This window comes from Copadichromis virginalis, linkage group LG15, assembly GCF_057382275.1.
Source record: "Copadichromis virginalis isolate Kocher_CV1m ecotype Utaka linkage group LG15, C_Virginalis_male_GT1.1, whole genome shotgun sequence".
In the NCBI taxonomy this organism is placed as follows: Eukaryota; Metazoa; Chordata; class Actinopteri; order Cichliformes; family Cichlidae; genus Copadichromis; species Copadichromis virginalis.
In genome coordinates, this window is record NC_140632.1 from 101073 (window position 1) to 119250 (window position 18178).

At 40.5% G+C, this 18178-nt stretch overlaps 2 protein-coding genes and 1 non-coding gene across 4 annotated transcripts; 1 reads left to right on the forward strand and 2 right to left on the reverse strand.

Moving 5' to 3' along the window:
• Positions 1-1008: 1008 nt before the first annotated feature.
• On the reverse strand, positions 1009-3403 carry LOC146691440 (meprin A subunit alpha-like). Its single transcript, XM_085431197.1, has 5 exons — positions 3033-3403; positions 2520-2677; positions 2021-2242; positions 1758-1901; positions 1009-1669 (listed from the first exon to the last, which is right to left on the reverse strand). The coding sequence occupies exons 1-5, from the start codon at positions 3071-3073 to the stop codon at positions 1443-1445; spliced, it is 792 nt and encodes a 263-aa protein (XP_085287323.1). The 5' UTR covers positions 3074-3403; the 3' UTR covers positions 1009-1442.
• Positions 3404-11390: 7987 nt separating this feature from the next.
• trnas-gcu (transfer RNA serine (anticodon GCU)) lies at positions 11391-11472 on the forward strand. Its single transcript has one exon. It is a non-coding gene; the product is annotated as a tRNA-Ser (tRNA).
• A 3583-nt stretch (positions 11473-15055) lies between these two features.
• Positions 15056-16661, reverse strand: LOC146691442 (uncharacterized). Of its 2 annotated transcripts, XM_085431208.1 has the most exons (6): positions 16589-16661; positions 16397-16509; positions 16044-16205; positions 15901-15955; positions 15693-15787; positions 15056-15598 (listed from the first exon to the last, which is right to left on the reverse strand). In XM_085431208.1, the coding sequence occupies exons 2-6, from the start codon at positions 16409-16411 to the stop codon at positions 15389-15391; spliced, it is 537 nt and encodes a 178-aa protein (XP_085287334.1). In that variant the 5' UTR covers positions 16412-16509; positions 16589-16661; the 3' UTR covers positions 15056-15388. The 2 variants fall into 2 exon arrangements, with proteins under 2 accessions (XP_085287334.1, XP_085287333.1); XM_085431207.1 differs by having other exon boundaries at positions 16397-16636.
• Positions 16662-18178: the final 1517 nt, after the last annotated feature.

Below are 18178 nucleotides of genomic sequence, written 5' to 3' on the forward strand. Positions count from 1 at the left end.
AGGGGAGAGAAAAATTAACCACATGAACCCAGAACACACAATCTACTTCAAAATAAAACAAGAAACTAGACATGACAACACTAAGCTGACAGACCTAAAACACATGATAAATTAGACAAGAATCCAAACATTGAAGCCAAGGAAACAATAAATAATGTTTCAGAGGCCCAGGCTGTGACAGTATGGAGCTAGCGACACATTTCCAGCTTGCATTAAATTCTGTTAGTAGGAAGGAGCACAGAGCTGAGCTTCCGCCTGCTACCTGGCGCTGGCGGGTGGGTGGAGCTACGAAGTATGCTATAGCTTTGCTGTCGGAGCTGCGATGTGTTTGGAAGTGTGGGTTCAGCGCTGATGTCCGTCGGCTTTCCAGCTAACTCGCCGGCACACTGCACCTTCTGCAGAGATGTATTCCACCTGTGTGCAGTTCCTCCACTCTTGTACATCACCCTATGTTCCTCCCTCTTCCTTAAATGTGTTGTTCCTGCAGCCATTTTCATCCTTTTTGCTAAATCCACTACTATGTGTCCTTCTGCTGTTCTCTCCTTAAAACCATACCTACCCAACACCTCCTCATCTCCTCTGTTAGCTTCACTTACATCTCTTCTCAAGTCCACATCCCCCCTCCTGGGTACACTCAATTCCTCTATTTCTTTTCTAACTGACATCCAACCTGAGGAGTGTATGCACAGACATTCAATGTCACCAGCTTCAAACTCACACACTACATCTACCTACATTCGTTCCATCACTCTCACCTCCACACTCCTGCTTTTTCTTCTCTAACACTGCATCCTACCAGAACTTCCCGCTATTCCCTTCCTTTGTCTTCCTATAACAGCAGCACAGTTTTCATTGTGGCGGAGTTCTATAGGAGTTTTTCCCCTTAATAAAGTAAATAATCCTTTTAAAAACACATTTGTGTATTTACTCAGGTTATCTCTGTGTGACAAATATGCAAAAAAAACCCTCCAAGAAATCAGGAAGTGGAAAATAGTTTTTCAACAACCCTCCACAGTTCGAAGAACCGCAACTTTCCATTTTTTAATTTTTGTTTGTGCATGCAAATTGTGACGTAAGAACCAGCAGTTGACCTGGTACACCATAGTCAGTAGAGACTAAAAGAAGAAAAAGAAACCACTTGTCTTGCTCAATCTATTGGTTAAACCAACCAGACTAGCAGACACAGAAAATAAAGACACAACAGAAACATTTCATCTGTGCTGTACCTGAGAGAACGCGTTAACTGTTGGGATGGTTTATGTTGGGAGTATGACTTGAAATAACATCATTTGAATGTCATTTTTATTCTGCTGAGAAGTTAAGCAAATGTTCCAATGAACATTTGCCTCGATGCAAAGCTGTTTGTTCAGACATTTGCTTCAACTTCATGAGGAAGCTTAAGGCATTTTCTATGAAATGCTCATCCTTGCTAATCTGCTTATTTAACAAATACCATAAAACGTGCGTATTTTCTTCATCCTGCAAACAGTGTCTGTGCCATCATCTGTCTTGACCCATACAACCAGCCTGTCCGCGGGGCCCCCTGTCATCTTGTAGAAGAACTGCAGACACTGAAGCTTCCTCTTGGGGTAGAGGATTCGAGGTTCCAGCATAGCAGACTCCTGAGGCTCCCCAGTCATAGTGTTGAAGTGCATGAAGTATCCAGCATCTAAAAAAACAAATAAATATAAGACAATCTATAATAATGTTTAATTCCCTCTGAAATTACAGTAAACATGAAGAGACATTATTCAGACCTCTGCATTGCCCCAGGAGTGTGTGATCCAGTGTGCCTGCAGAGCTCTGAGTGTAGACACACTTCACATCATCAGAGGCCTGGATCATCCCACAAATGCTTGCATACTCAAAGGTACACTGATCCAGCAGGGTGAGCGGCCCGGCTGTATGAGAATGAGAGGAGGGGTATGCACATAGGAATGTGTTTTACACAGTCCTATAGCTGTCAGATTAAAAAAAAAAAGTCGATTCATTGAAGCCCAGTGTGACAACATATACATACAGCAGTTGCACATCCTGGTGAGCCTGAGGGTGTCCATCTTGCTGAAATCAAGGTACTGGCCAATAAAATTGTAGAACTCTGGGATTTTGGTGGTGATAGTGGGGATGGATTCATTCTTGTTGGAGGAGAAGTGCCTGTAGTGCATGACGGACTCATAGTCGTATGCAGTGTTTTGATCAGTGATGAAGTCGTCATTGTATTTGTTGAAGTTATGTGGAAGTCCTGCAGGAAATGTTCTCTTATCTAATAAATGTTATCATAAAAAAGCAATCATAAATAACTGTACATTTGACACTTCAATTATGTGTCACAATACAATGCATCATAGCATTACACTATAATGATCGTAGCATGTATGTTTGCGTGTTCCCTGCCTCTTGTGCACAGCACAGGGTTTGCTAGTGTAACTATCTATGCAGCAGTACACTTTATCCTAATATTTTTTTGAGTCAATTTCTACATAGAAAATGGCTGAAAAGAATGAAAGAACTACATATACCTGACGTAACCTGGTCCAGCCAGATGTTGTCCATGCGGGACTGTTCATGGTAAAATCCCAGAGCATGGAGCAGCCAGTGGCGTGTCCAGCGGGGTGGCCTGGGGGGGCACAGGCCACCCCCCCCAACCAGACTGACCACCCCAGGTGCCACCCCGAAGCTAAAACAATAAAATTTAATGAAATATCAAATGTACGATTATGGTTTCACAGTGAAGCTCAGATATCCGAGGGTAAGTGAATGCAGCACCGGCTTCTGCATCATGTTAGCAAAGGTAGGAGAGCCAAGCACGATAGACGGCACCGCAGAAAACATTTTTTCGGCGAAAGGTTAACAAGTTAACATAGCTGGACTAGCCGTCGGACATTTGAACGGTGGGCTGATGACTTATTTATTTATTTTTTGCATGAACAATGAGAGGTGGTGGATTGGCCAGATGCTGGCCGATGTGTAAAAATAACTCAGTCAAGCCAGCCTCCAGTTTGTTTTACGTTCCCTGTGTATCCCTGCCTCACCTTCCCTCATCCACCTGTTGCCTCTGTGGAAGCTCCGCCATAGCCACCACCGTACAACACTTGTGTCAAGCCAGCCTCCAATTCGAGACTTGCAGTCAAGCCAGCCTCCAGTTTGTTTTACGTTCCCTGTGTATTCAAAGTATTACGGGAATGGATGTGGAAACCGGATTTCAAAATAAAAGCCAACTTCGAGTGAATTAACAGATATGTTAAGAACATAATAACATATAATTTAGGCTTTTTTTTTTTTTACAAACTCTAATGTTAGATCTATATGACACAGCCTTGTACCCTAATTGTGCCCTGTCACTATCAAGGCCATCTTATTTTGGATTTCAAAGTAAAAGCCCTGTGAATCTTCATTTTTGAACTACTCTTTCAATGACTTAATAATGCTCTTAAAAGCAAAAGTCGTATTTCCAAATACCATTTGAACTTTATATCAACACTTTCCAACCACAGTCTTTTTCACAGTGATACCATATCAATATCAAGTCAGTCTGATTTTGCCTTTCATAGTAATGGCCCTTTGACATTGCCAATATTTGACTTAATCTTCTAACGATTCAAAATGCTCTAAAATGAAAAATTCTTGTTTCCACAGGGTAAGTCCACTTTAGATCAACAGTATACAGACCCACAGTGATACCATATCAATATCAAATCATTCTGATTTTGCTCTCAAAAATAAAAGCCTTTTTAAATTGTCCATAATTGACCTACCTTTCAGTGATTTCAAATTGCTCTAAAAAGGAAAATTCCTGTTTCCACAGGGTAATTCCACTTTAGATCAACAGTATACAGCCCCACAGTGATACCATATCAATATCAAGTCAATTTGCCTTTCAAAGTAATGGTCCATTGAAATTGTCCATGTATGACCCACTCTTTCACTGACTTCAGAATCCCATTAAAAGCAAAGTTGCTGTTTCCACAAGATCATTTCACTCTACATTGACAGTATACAACCCCACAGTTTTATCACGTCAGTATCGGAATTATAATTGTTCATTTGGTACTTATAATAATTAAACGCGGATGCTGTTAACAGGACAATTATTGTTTCCACTAAGTAATTGGAGTTCATGCAAACCATACACAACCTCTACAGTGGTAACATCTCAATCTCAAATCAATCTCGTTTTGCATTTCAGAGTACAAGCCTTTTGACTTTGTTTATAGGAGCTTCTCTTTCCACAACTTCAGAATGGCATTAAATGGAAAGTTCCAGCTTCTATGAATTAATACCAGTTTGTGCCAACACATATCATTGCATATAATCTAACAGTGGAGTTGGTGACCATACTTTTCGGTGACATTAGAATGCTGTTAAATAGGAAAATCCCTGTTCCCATGCAATAATTTTTCCTCTAAATCAATAATATACTCCCTCAAAGTTGTACGCTGTGAAAATCAAGTCTTTCTTGTTTTGGATTTAAAAATAATCGCCCTGGAAATGGTTTGCAAGCTGTTTTGTAATTTCTTTATTTAGAATGACATCTTTCCACAGACTTGAAATATGAACGTACTATCAATTACAACTTACTGGCAATTTCAATTCTGTCATAATCAATTGAGTCTGATTTTGCTTTTCAAAATGAAAACCCAATATGTTTTGAAACAGCAATTTTCATTTTTAAAACATTCTGAAATAATTGAAAGAGTATATCACATATGGACAAATTCGACGGGCCATTAATTTGAAAGGCAAAATCAGACCAACATGAATTTACATGGTTTTACTGTCGGGTTGAATACTGTTGATCTAAAGTGGAATTATCCTGTGGAAACAGCATCTTTCAATTTAAGAGCATTTTGAAATCGTTAAAAGAGTAGGTCGTCTACGGGAAAGCAAAATCAGACTGACTTGAAATTGACATGGTAACATCGTGAGGTTGTATACTGTTGATCTAAAGTGGAATTACCCTGTGGAAACTGAAATCTTCCTTTTTAGAGCATTCTGAAATCACTGAAAGTTAGGTAAGTTATGGGCATTTTCAACAGGCCATTATTTTGGAAGGCAAAATCAGAATGACTTGAAATTGACATAGTACCATGGTGTGGTTGTACACTTTTGATCTAACATGGATTCATCCTGTGGAAAGAGCAATTTTCATTTTTAGAGTGTTCTGAATTCTTTAAAAGAGTAGGTCGTATATCGGCAATTTGAAAAGTCTTTTATTTTGGAAGGCAACATCAGACTGATTTGATATTGATATGGTATCACTGTGGGTCTGTATACTGTTGATCTAAAGTGGAATTATGCTGTGGAAACAGGAATTTGCCATTTTAGAGCATTTTGAAATCACTGAAAGGTAGGTCAATTGTGGACAATTTGAAAAGGCTTTTAGTTTGGAAGGCATAATCAGAATGACTTGATATTGATATGGTATCACTGTGGGTCTGTATACTGTTGATCTAATATGGATTCATCCTGTGGAAATAGCAAAATTCTGTTTAAGAACATTTTGAAATCGTTAAAACAGTAGGTCGTATATGCTCAATTTGAAAGGGCTTTTATTTTGGAAGGCATAATCAGAATGACTTGATATTGATATGGTATCACTGTGGGGCTGTATACTGTTGATCTAAAGTGGAATTACCCTGTGGAAACAGGAATTTTCCATTTTAGAGCATTTTGAAATCACTGAAAGTTAGGTCGTATATGCTCAATTTAAAAAGGCTTTTATTTTGGAAGGCATAATCAGAATGACTTGATATTGATATGGTATCACTGTTGGGCTGTATACTGTTGGTCTGGGGTGGAATTACCCTGTGGAAACAGGAAATTTCCATTTTAGAGCATTTTGAAATCACTGAAAGTTAGGTCAATTATGGACAATTTAAAAAGGCTTTTATTTTGGAAGGCATAATCAGAATGACTTGATATTGATATGGTATCACTGTGGGTCTGTATACTGTTGATCTAATATGGATTCATCCTGTGGAAATAGCAAAATTCTGTTTAAGAACATTTTGAAATCGTTAAAAAAGTAGGTCGTATATGCTCAATTTGAAAGGGCTTTTATTTTGGAAGGCATAATCAGAATGACTTGATATTGAGATGGTATCACTGTGGGGCTGTATACTGTTGATCTAAAGTGGAATTACCCTGTGGAAACAGGAATTTTCCTTTTTAGAGCATTTTGAAATCACTGAAAGGTAGGTCAATTATGGACAATTTTAAAAGGCTTTTATTTTTGAGAGCAAAATCAGAATTTGATATTGATATGGTATCACTGTGGGTCTGTATACTGTTGATCTAGAGGATTAAGTCAAATATTGGCAATTTCAAAGGGCCATTACTATGAAAGGCAAAATCAGACTGACTTGATATTGATATGGTATCACTGTGAAAAAGACTGTGGTTGGAAAGTGTTGATATAAAGTCCAAATGGTATTTGGAAATACGACTTTTGCTTTTAAGAGCATTATTAAGTCATTGAAAGAGTAGTTCAAAAATGAAGATTCACAGGGCTTTTACTTTGAAATCCAAAATAAGATGGCCTTGATAGTGACAGGGCACAATTAGGGTACAAGGCTGTGTCATATAGATCTAACATTAGAGTTTGTAAAAAAAAAAAAGCCTAAATTATATGTTATTATGTTCTTAACATATCTGTTAATTCACTCGAAGTTGGCTTTTATTTTGAAATCCGGTTTCCACATCCATTCCCGTAATACTTTGAATACACAGGGAACGTAAAACAAACTGGAGGCTGGCTTGACTGCAAGTCTCGAATTGGAGGCTGGCTTGACACAAGTGTTGTACGGTGGTGGCTATGGCGGAGCTTCCACAGAGGCAACAGGTGGATGAGGGAAGGTGAGGCAGGAGGAGAGACCAGAGGTGGCCGCCGGTGAACTCGGTGAAGTGTCAGGTGAACTCAACTTCAGGTAAGAAGTTATGACCTGCAGTCTATCTGGGTCAGATATAAACCAAGTTTAGGTGGAGTTTATTTTCGTTGTGCTGACTTTTTACAGTCAGTTACAATACATCATACTGCGTGAGCTAGCATGACGAGTTTCTATACAGCTGTTCTGTTGCTATGATGTTACTGATAGTGAACTTTATTTTATTCATAAGGTTAGTTAGTAGAGTTGCCAACAGCTCCTTAAAAAATGGAATCATCCCCCCATTCAGAGAAAATATTACGCGTTTCGTATTGAGCTGAGAAGAGAAGCAGTTTGTCCCGGACTTTAGCTAGAATGGAAAAGACACAAAGCTGGAGTTATTCTGTCTTTACAGCTGCCTCTTCTCTTATCTCCCCTCCCTCTTCTATTGCTACTTCAATCATGAAACTGATCAATGATCAGCTGATTGTCTCTCTTGTTTATCGCCCACTTTGCGCCAGAAAGAGGAAACCAGCGGATGTCGCGCTAAACAACAGCAGCACTTTTAAGCTTGATCAGCTGTTGTTAGAATTTATTTAATATTAGTTTCTAGTATCAGCTGATGTTTGCTGGAGCCACAGCTGTAAAGCTGCTGGTCATGATGTCGGTTTGGATATGTGGTGAGAGGGAAACATGAAGATGAAACCAGGAGATGTCCTTACTGAATCATCAGAGCTGTGATGGAGAAAAAGGTTTACCTTTTAGGTGACATGAATGAGTTGAAGTTATGAACTGTTTCTGAGAGACAAATAACACCAGGATCCTTTTCTAAGCAGCTGACAGCTGGTAACTGTGCAGGGGCGGGTCTAGCAAAGTGTTGCCAGGGGGCCAGGTAGGGCATTAACAGGGAGAGGGGGGCACAAAGAAATACTTTTCTTTTTTATTCTCATTTAAAATATTTAGCTTTTATTAAATAATTATCTGAATCTTGCGAACAAAGTTTTTATCTGACGTAAAATGTATAGAAATCATACATATACCAACAAGACTGTACATCACTGTCACAACAGCATTTGTTTTCATTCAAAGTCTTTATGGCTTTAATACCTGGGGGGCCGGTCTGTAGTCAAAATGCCCAATTTTTTTGTCCCAGTCCAGCCCTGCAGGTTAATACTGGCAGTGTCACCATGCCAGCTGACTGTATTTCATCATCAGCCAGTGTTGTTCTTTATACATGAATATTACCAAAGTTTACCATAAGGCAGCATATAAAGTATTTACTTGCTTTCAGGTTTTATTCAAATGTTAGTCTTTTCATTTGTTTCCCCACTTTTTTCCTGTTTCAAAATCAAACACCAGTTTGTGAGAAGATTATCTTCTTTTTTTTAACAGGCATTGGTTTTGCATTGGCATTGGCTAATTTGCCAATTGTATGTTAAAAATGTTCGTATTTTAATATTCAAAAATGTTTTTGCCCAAAACATATGCACTACATGTCAGGGTCCTGGGACTGGGCGACCCAGGATCCCTGAGCAGTTATGTATTATATTATTATTATTATTATTATTATTATATGTATTTTGGTATTGCTGCTGCTCTCCTCCATGATTGTAGATGTGAGTGTGTGTGTTTATGTCTGCGGGGATGCTTGGAGGATGGAGCTCAGCCACCTGCAGGCCTGAGGGGTGTGGCCCTGCGGAAGGACTGGCCACACCCGAAGCCACACACCTGCCGCTGATCAGGGCTCGTCGGGGGAGCTACTCAGGAGAGTCTTGGAGCTCCCACCGACGCGGGATCATTCCTTGAGACTCCACGTTAGTCGTCCCATTGAATTGAGTTAATGTGTGTAAGTGTATGCCCGTGGTTATTTGTGTCCTGACGGCTGCGTCTATTGTTTCCCGCAGGAGGAGCGTGGAAGGCACGAAGAGCAGCGAGCACCGGGGGGTGCTGACACGGGAGCGGAGAGCACAGAGACACGAACTATTCACGCAGAGACACGACACGGGAGTCTGGGAGAACACGGGGATTTATTGTTGTTTTTGTTCCACTCTGTAAATAAACACACTGCTTGAACTTTGAGCTCCGCGCCTGGGTCCTCCTCCTTCCCCACATCCCCACGGTCTGCCAGCCAGACCGTGACACTACATGTCAGTAAAAATACTATGCAAATATTGATGTCCTTGACTGCTGAATAAACACTGACTGATTGTATCTCTTGTACTTTATCAACGCAGTATCTAAAAACTTTGCACCGTAGTGGTTAAAATCTCATTCTAATAAGAGTTAAAAGCGCATTCGGTTGTTAGGTTTACAGGGTTATTGAATTATGGTTAACGGTTGGTAGAATTGTTTTTAACATTATCTGCCAATTACATCTGCCACCCTTCTCCAAATCTGTGCCCCTACCTGGCCCCCCTAACAAAAATTTTCTAGACACGCCACTGGGAGCAGCTCATGCTCAACCACTGTGGTCACAGCCTGGTCCCAGTGACAAGACAACCTGTCTGCTGGTCACCAACACTAGAGAAGCACCTATGGGAGAGGAAGTTTTTGATAACAAATTATAACTGCAAACGTACAAAGCTTGAAAATCAAGTCACCAGTTATGACATAACCCCTCCAAAGTAACTAAGGAAATTACCAACTGTTTTCAAGTACTATCTGTGATTTTTGTCTAAGCAAAAAAAGGTTACCCACACATTCTTGATAAACATTAGACAGTACAAGGATAAGTATATAAAATGTTAATAACTAAAGGTATATAGTGCCTCTAAGCTCTTTGGACATTAGTGTTCCTCTGGGAAACTTCGCCATCAAGCCTGAACCTGAATGCACCGCTGAGTCCACCAAAACCATTGGTGTCACAGTTTATGACTGTAGTAAATATGAGTGCCGTCCCCTTCAAACAGGTCGGCATCTGATCCTACAGCACGGTAAAAAAAAAAAAGAAATTGTGTTTAACTGTATCATCAGCAGCACCAAGTATGCAACAGTTTTGATTTTGGAACCATTACGTGTTGAAACATATCTCACCTAAATTTAAGATAGGATTCTCATCTTCTCCATTCTCATACACCTCTGTAACGCAAACAGACTTTCCACATCTCTAAAGATTAAGAGCCTTTCAAGTATCATCTTTGCACATACCGTGTACTTCAGGGGAAACTGGTATCTGCAAAACACACACACACACCAAGACGTGCGGGTAAACATTCAGTCTCTTCTTTTAAGTCTCCCTAGAAATGCTGAATGGATACTTACAGTGTATGAAGTGTGAAGAACCACTAATCCCAACAATAACAGCACTCTCTCCATCATGATGCAGCATGTCTCCAAGTAAATGCTGCTTCTTTGGTTTACATATAATACGACCTTTGGAAGTGGAGTAGTTTTATGCCAGCTGTAAACAGTAACTGAGGGACTTTGACTCAAATTGTTACTGATTTGTGGGTGTTTTCACATGTGCATCAGCCTGAGGTGGCGTGAATATCTCCACACTTCCTGTCTTAGGCTATTTCCTGGGTATTATTAGATTCTCTGATGGCAACCCAGAATTCAGCGCAGCAATCGTTCAGGAGCACAAATGCTGATTTTTTTTTTTTTTATGTGATATATTCAAAGCATAAGACCCACTCTCCCTATGCTTTTTTCTTCAGGTGTTTTCAAACGTGTAGGCAATTTGATAAAGTTGTGGGTTTTAAGTTAAAGTCTCGATTGTCTATATTTTCCTGTGGGTATTTAAAGTCAGACGTTTATTTTTTATGACCAAATCTAATCGCTAGATGGGGACAGATACCCACTTTTTAACCAGTACGGCGCTCGACACTACGGCACATGCTACGTAAAGCTATACGTAACCCCGGTGGTAGAGTGGACACTTTTTACGCTAAATCCACACAAAGAGGTGAAGGAGCTAGTTAAAACCTACAGTTCAATCCAACCCTGAAAACAGTCACGCTCTTATCTTTGCTGTTGGCGATGTTACACAGAATTTTCCATTGATCATATGGTCCTCATTTCCCTACGTTTGCACAGATGGACAGATAAAAGCAGCAGTGCTGCAACTTTTACGATGTTATCTGTGTCGTATTACAGAAACGCCCCCAAACGCAGCACAGACAACGGCATGTATCAACACTCGGTACGTCACTGATTTAAACGCAGCTTTTAAAAAAGTGGCATATATCAAGGTTTATCTAAAGGGTGGGCTTTTGCTATTCTCGCCTAATCCGCTCAGATGCCAAAAACAGTCTTGGACTTGGTTGAAATACAACGAGGAGACGGAGACGATACCGACATGTGTCCACACTACGCATTTTCCGTGTTTAGGTAGTTGTAGCCACTGTCTTTTGTGTTGTCATATTGCTAATGTCAGCAAGGTGGCTAACGGCAGTGCCACATTTAGCCTAACATGCTAAAACACGATGGTGTGAAACCTTAGAAAAATAGTCTTGCCCACTGTCGGTATTTTAACTGGCAGCCATTGAATATTGATATTACTATGCGCATGTCCCGATTGTGTATTCAGACGAGGTGGCCGAGTGGTTAAGGCGATGGACTGCTAATCCATTGTGCTCTGCACGCGTGGGTTCGAATCCCATCCTCGTCGGAAACTTCTTATATTTAATGCGCGTATTAAATTTTGATATCACTTTTCATAATGTTTAAAAAGCAACAACGCTTAGTTTATGAGGATTCAACCATGCTTTAGCATCTATAATTTATAATTTAAAATTCACTTTATTCTGACAATTATATAAACAGTAATATTATTTAGTTGCTAAGCACTTTTTAAAAACAGTTACAAATTGCTTCACAGTTTGTTCTTCTAATATGTGTGTGGTTGACTCTGTTTGCATTTATAAATAGGTCCACGTATTTCTAGTGTCTTTTTTTATCCAAAGGGCCACAAATAATGGGGCAAAAGATAAGGTAAAGCCAACCTATAGAGAGAGCACCCCATAAGAACAAATCCGAAAACCAGCTGACCTGATAGGCTGGAAGTGTCATTTGCCCAAGTGTGCAACACACACACACTTGAGAAGTAAAATTGAGCTGGGCACACATGAGCCAGGTGAGGGAACACTATCACACGGAGCCGTCTGTACCGGGAGTTGGTCACAGACCGCAGCCTCCAGGCCGGGCACACAGCTAGAGGGATGCAAAGAAGCCCCCCAGCCAGCCTGAGAAGACCCACAGAGCCACAGCAGCCATGGTCGATCACAACCCCGGTGCAGAGAGCCCCCTCCGAGATATGCCAGCCTCCTCCGGCAGGCTGTTCCACAGACGAGGACCATACCACTGAAAAGCTGCCTCTCCGTGAGTATGTGACCTGACTTTAGGAACAATCAAAAGGCCAGTACCAGAGGACCTCAGAGTCCACGAGGGTTCATATGGTAGAAGCAGATTTGAAAGATAAGAAGGCCCGAGACCATTAAGACATTTAAAGACCAATAAAAGAACTTTAAAATCGATCCTGAAACACACGGGGAGCCAGTGCAGCGATTCTAAAACCGGTGTAATGTGGGCCCGCCCTCTGGTCTTTGTCAGCACACGGGCTGCAGAGTTTTGTAAAAGTTGTAAAGGTGAAATATTCTTTTTGGGGAGACCAGAGAGCAGGGCAGTAATCAATGCGACTGGTAATAAAAGCATGCATCAGCATCTCCATGTTGGCCCGAGAGAGAATAGGGCGGACTCTGGCTATATTTTTTAGATGATAAAATCCAATTTTGGTCACATGTTTAATATGTGGGATAAAACCAAGCTCAGAGTCAAAAATAACACCCAGGTTTTTCACTTGTAGCGAAGGACATAGTGAAAATGCCTCTAATTTAGACAAGAGTTTCTCTCTCTGAGCCTCAGGACCGACGATTAAAACTTCAGTTTTGTCCTGGTTAAGCTGTAAAAAGTTTTCTGCCATCCAAGATCTTATATCTAAAATACAGTTAAAAAGGGCATCCATTGGTCTGGTGTCATCAGGAGACATGGAGATGTACAGCTGAGTGTCATCAGCGTAACTGTGGAAGTTCACTCCATGCCTCCTGATGACACCACCGAGAGGGAGCATATACAAATTAAAAAGTACAGGGCCTAGAACCGACCCTTGAGGCACACCACATGTCATTTTATGGATCTTAGAGAAGCATGTATCCATACTCACCATAAAAGTTCTGTCTGAGAGACAGGAAGTGAACCAGTTGTGTACAGCACCAGAGAGGCCCACCATGTGTTTCAGTCTGTTTAAAAGAATAGCGTGGTCTACTGTATCAAAGGCTGCGCTTAGATCCAGCAGCACCAGGACTGAGAGCTTTTGGGCGTCCCAGTTATATCTAAGATCATTTAAAACCTTTAGGAGAGCCGTCTCTGTGCTGTGGTTCACCCTAAATCCAGACTGGAATATCTCCAGGATCTGTCTATCATTGAGAAAATCATTAATCTGAGTAAAAACAAGTTTTTCTAAGATTTTACTTAAAAATGGTGAGTTGGATACAGGTCTGTAGTTATTAAAATCATTACAGTCCAAATTGCTCTTCTTCAGAAGGGGTCTCACCACCGCCGTTTTAAAGGCAGCAGGGAAGACACCCAACTGAAGAGAGCAATTCATCATGTATAAAAGCTCAGCCTCAAAAAATCCATAAAGTGTTTTAAAAAGTGAAGAAGGGATTGGATCTAAAGGACATGTGGTGGGTCTCACTGTGGAGAAAACTTTCTGAAGGTTCTCAGCATTAACCAGGACAAAGCTGTCCAGTGTCTCCTCAGGTACAATCGAGCCCTCAGATGTGTTTACAAACATATCGCGATTAGATAAAATATCAGATCTGATGGCGCTGATTTTTCCCCTGAAGTGGTCTGCAAACTGCTCACAGAGCGAGTCTGTGGGGGTTCTTTGGGAGCTGTTAAAATCAGGGTTAAATAAATGATCTATGGTGGAAAAGAGGACCTTGGGAATATTTTTGTTATTACTGATTATTTTGGCAAAGTATGAATTTCTTGACTTCCTTAATGTATTATTGTACATTTTAAGTTGCTCGCAAAGTATTTGATGGTTGATAGTATTTTTATTTTTCCTCCATCTCCTTTCTGCTGCCCTGCAATTTCTTTTGAGTTTTTTGACTTCTTCGTTTCTCCAGGGTGATGCATGTTTTACGTTAATCTTTTTGGTGGTGAGTGGAGCAACGGAGTCAAGGCTTTTCTTCAGTTTGCTGTAAAAATGATTAAAAATAAAATCACAGGGGGCATTCGTCTAAAACCCTGGTAAAATTTGCAGCCACTTCAGAGGTTAGAGAGCGCCTCCTCACAGGTCGCACCGAGGTCTCCCGCTGAATAAAACCGGTGATGTTAAAAAACACACAGTAGTGGTCAGAGACAGCCAAGTCAACAACAGAGGACACGCTGGTGGACAGCCCATGGGTGATGACCAGGTCCAGAGTGTGTCCTCTGTTGTGAGTCGGCTGTGTGACGTGCTGGGTAAAATCCAAACAGTGAAGAATGTTTAAGAATTCTTTTGATGTAGAGTCAGAAGGATTATCTGTGTGCAAGTTAAAATCACCGGTTAAAATTATCATGTTATATTTTGAATGTATGTTTGTTAAAAATTCAGAGAATTCCTTGATAAAAGCAGCGCTGTCTTTAGGTGGTCTATAAACTGTGACAGATAAAACTGGAGGGCTGCTGAAAACAATAGCATGGAATTCAAAAGTGGTAAAATGATTAAATAAAATGTGTTTGGTGGTGAGTGTGTTGTTGGTTAAAGATGCAGTCCGACCACCTCTCTCACCACTTCTAATAGAAAAAGAGAAATTAAAATTTGGTGGGGAGGCCTCAGTGAGAACAACTGGTGCATCCGAACCCAGCCATGTTTCAGTTAAAAATAAACAATCAAGTTTATTATCTAAAATTAAATCATTAATAATAAAAGACTTGTTCAGCAGAGAGCGAACATTTAGAAGTGCCATACTGATCAAGACTGGTGGATATTTGACAGTAGAGTTCAATGGATGTTGACATTTTTGAAGAGGCCGGAGGTTATTAATGTTTTTGGAGTTATATGCTGTTAATAACATTTTTTTTTTAATTAAATCAAATCACATGCAGGCTAGTTCTTGATAGCAGTCTAGCTGTTGCTTTGTTGACCAACTGAAGATGGATTAAGGAGGAATAAGATGTAGAGAGTTACAATAATCAAGACAGGAGAAAATGAAAGTGTTTATTAGAGATTCCACCTTACTGGGAATCAAAGAAGGTCTGATTTTTGCATTATTTCTTAAGTAAAGGTAATAAGACTGGATGAGCTCAATCTCATCTTAATTTTTGGTCAGAAATAAGACAGTGATATTGTTGGCAAAGGGGCTGAAGTAAGAATCTCAGTTTTGCCAGGATTGGGAAGAATAAACGGTGAAAAAAGCTTGCACTGGTAGTTAGACACAGAAAATGTTTTAGTTTGTTTTGTTAGCTTTTTATTCTTCACGTTGTTGTAACATTCCATCCTGGGGACTTCACATTCTTTTGCTTTTCTTCTCTGAGATTCATTTCAAGTGCTCCTCGTCCGCTTGATAGCCCTTGTTGTGACATCCTTCTTTTCCAGCCATTTGTTTCTCATCAGAGCTCTCCTGGGGATTGGGAGGACAGCTTACATCTCCTGTGGCCCCATAATGACTCCAATCAGACCTGGGAGAGAGTGTCACGGTCTCTGCCTGTCCCTTCTTGAGGTCATCTGAAGCTCGACTGTTTGTTGTCTGAAGAGGGTTAAACAGTGAACTTATTTTCCTTTTATAAGATAGACGATAGAGTAAGTTCTATTTTTTGCTTGAATGTTTGTGAACACATTACCTTGTGATCATGTTGATAACGATCTATCGCGTACTGGTATTTGGCTGCACTGAGTCCAAGAGCACCAGCCAATCTTTCCCCAAGGAAGTCACAGGCTGAATTTGGAAACAGAAAATGTGGAGACTCAGTGAAGCCTGCACAAAAAGCTAAAGTCAGGGCCTTCTCTACAGTCACTTGGCTTCTGTATTGATTATGTAACATGGCATACCCAGCAGTGAAAACCTCCCAACTAGAATGGCCACATTCTTGAACGATAGCCAAGTCTGAGAAGAAAAAAGACAGAAGCAATCACATGAACTGACTGTTGCTAAATATTCACCACAAGTCTCCCCCCCCCAAACAGATACCCACCTTCTGTTTAGGTTCTTCAAAGGGAGTTTTGTTTGACGTCTCCACCTCTTCCTCCTCTCTGTCTTCAACTACAAGAGTTTCACCACTGGAGAAGTGGATCACCTTCCTCTCTTTGGCCGAAGCAGGACCCTCAAAGTTTGTTTCAGTGGTGTTTGCTGATGTCTGACGCATCAGAAAACTTTTATTTATTCACAGCATATCATCTAAGTACTGTGTGTTATACTCACTGCATTTACAATACTATTACAAATTGCACCGGAGCGACAGAGTCATGGCAGACAACTGGATAAAGTTCATTTTGTGAATACAAACTAAGCTAACAGCTATGTTTGCTTCATTATCACGGCACTTACTTCCTGGTTGTTCATTCTTCGGGTTACATTAGTGTTTCTGTATTGCTCCAAAGGACAAGTATCCAGTCATTGTTCTGTGTCACTGCTGTCCCAGACATCCATCCATGCTGACTCTGCGTTGTGGAGAAAAACAACTACAGGATACAGGATCTGACTTGAAACCTGAGACGCCAAATACAGAAGTGCACAAACCTTATCAGAGGCAAGTCGCTCCAACACAATCAGTTTCACTCTTGAATTCAAGGGGCTGGGCTTGGGAGGCAGGTTTGGTGGCGTGTTGAATATCACAGCTTAGCCATGCTAAGCCACTCTGCTGTTAAAGTTAGATTTTCTTTCAGTAAAGTCTGACTGCACATACTGGCAATCACGCCATTCTTAGATAACCAGGTTAGCCTTACTAGCTCAGACAAGCAGCAGAGAAATGACAGAGCACAAATTCTATACCAGATTATCTGGTAGCACCAGACTGTAGGGTTATTAGAGTATAGGGCAGTGGTGTCAAACTCAAATACACAGTGGGCCAAAATTCCAAACTGGAACAAAGTCGTGGGCTAACATTAATATTTATTGAAAAAAATCTTCCTCCAGATATATAATAAGGAACCTTTTCTTATAGACTCAAACAAGTTTTGCTGAAAAACTGAATATGGGACAAGCTTTGCTTAAACGATATATAACTTATATAAAAGTATATATAACTTAATATTGCACACATGCAAAATTGAAATTCCAATTAAATAACATATCAGTGGAATTTATTTCTTAAATAAAAATTTTATTTTCAGCCTTCTGAATTAAATTTTAACAGTAAACCTTTTCCCCAGGCTAATAATAAATAGAAAAATAACAATAATAAACCACTTATCTAATAAAAATATTATTGAACGTGAAACCATTCAAGCCCATGTCTGGGAGTAGCAAGAAAAAGTGCACAAAGAAAATGCTAATTATAGCTCAGTTTGCTACACACTGATCTGATGTGTCCAAGCCAGATACCTGGCATCTCTTCTTGGATGCTAGTTCCTCAATGTCTAGGCTCAGGCTCTGAGCTGAGGAAATCCTCAGGATTGAGTGAAGGTGTTCATCGGTTAGACGTCTCCCGTGAGATGTTTTGGCCATCTTCATTGAGGAGAATAGTTGGTCACATAGGTAAGTGCTGTCGAACATGGAGAGCATCTGAGCAGCGTGGGTGCGGAGCCCAGGCATTGTGTCAGGGATGAAATGTGGAAATTGTGAAGTGCCCACAGCATCATACTTTGACTTCAGCGTGTCACTACACTGGAGTTCAATCAGCTCCATTTGGAGGTTTGTTGGTGCGTTTGCAACGTCAACTGCAAAAGGATTACTGAGCAGTTCAAATCGACATTTCTGGGCATCAAAGTTGGCAAATCGCCGGGTAAACTCAGCACTGAGTACACAGAGTTTTTCAGCAAACTGTGCACATGGGAACACAGCAGTAGAGATCTGTTCATTGGTTGGCAGCAGGGAAAATGGCCCAGGTTTCCTTGTAGCATCTGATTCTGCCACAGGCACAATTTAGTTTTAAAAGCCCTCACTGCAGCATACATGTCTGTGATGATACGCCCCCGCCCCTGAAGCTTCGAGATCGCTCATGATCTCACACATAAAGGCATTGCCACAAAGTGATTCTTGATGTATGATGCAGTCAGTTGGACATTTGGAAACCTCATCAAATATTTCCTTCCCTGTGGTTGTGCCATGCATTGATTTTAATCCTAAAAGTTCCTCCGTAACACAGAGATTTGAGTCCACACCACGGAT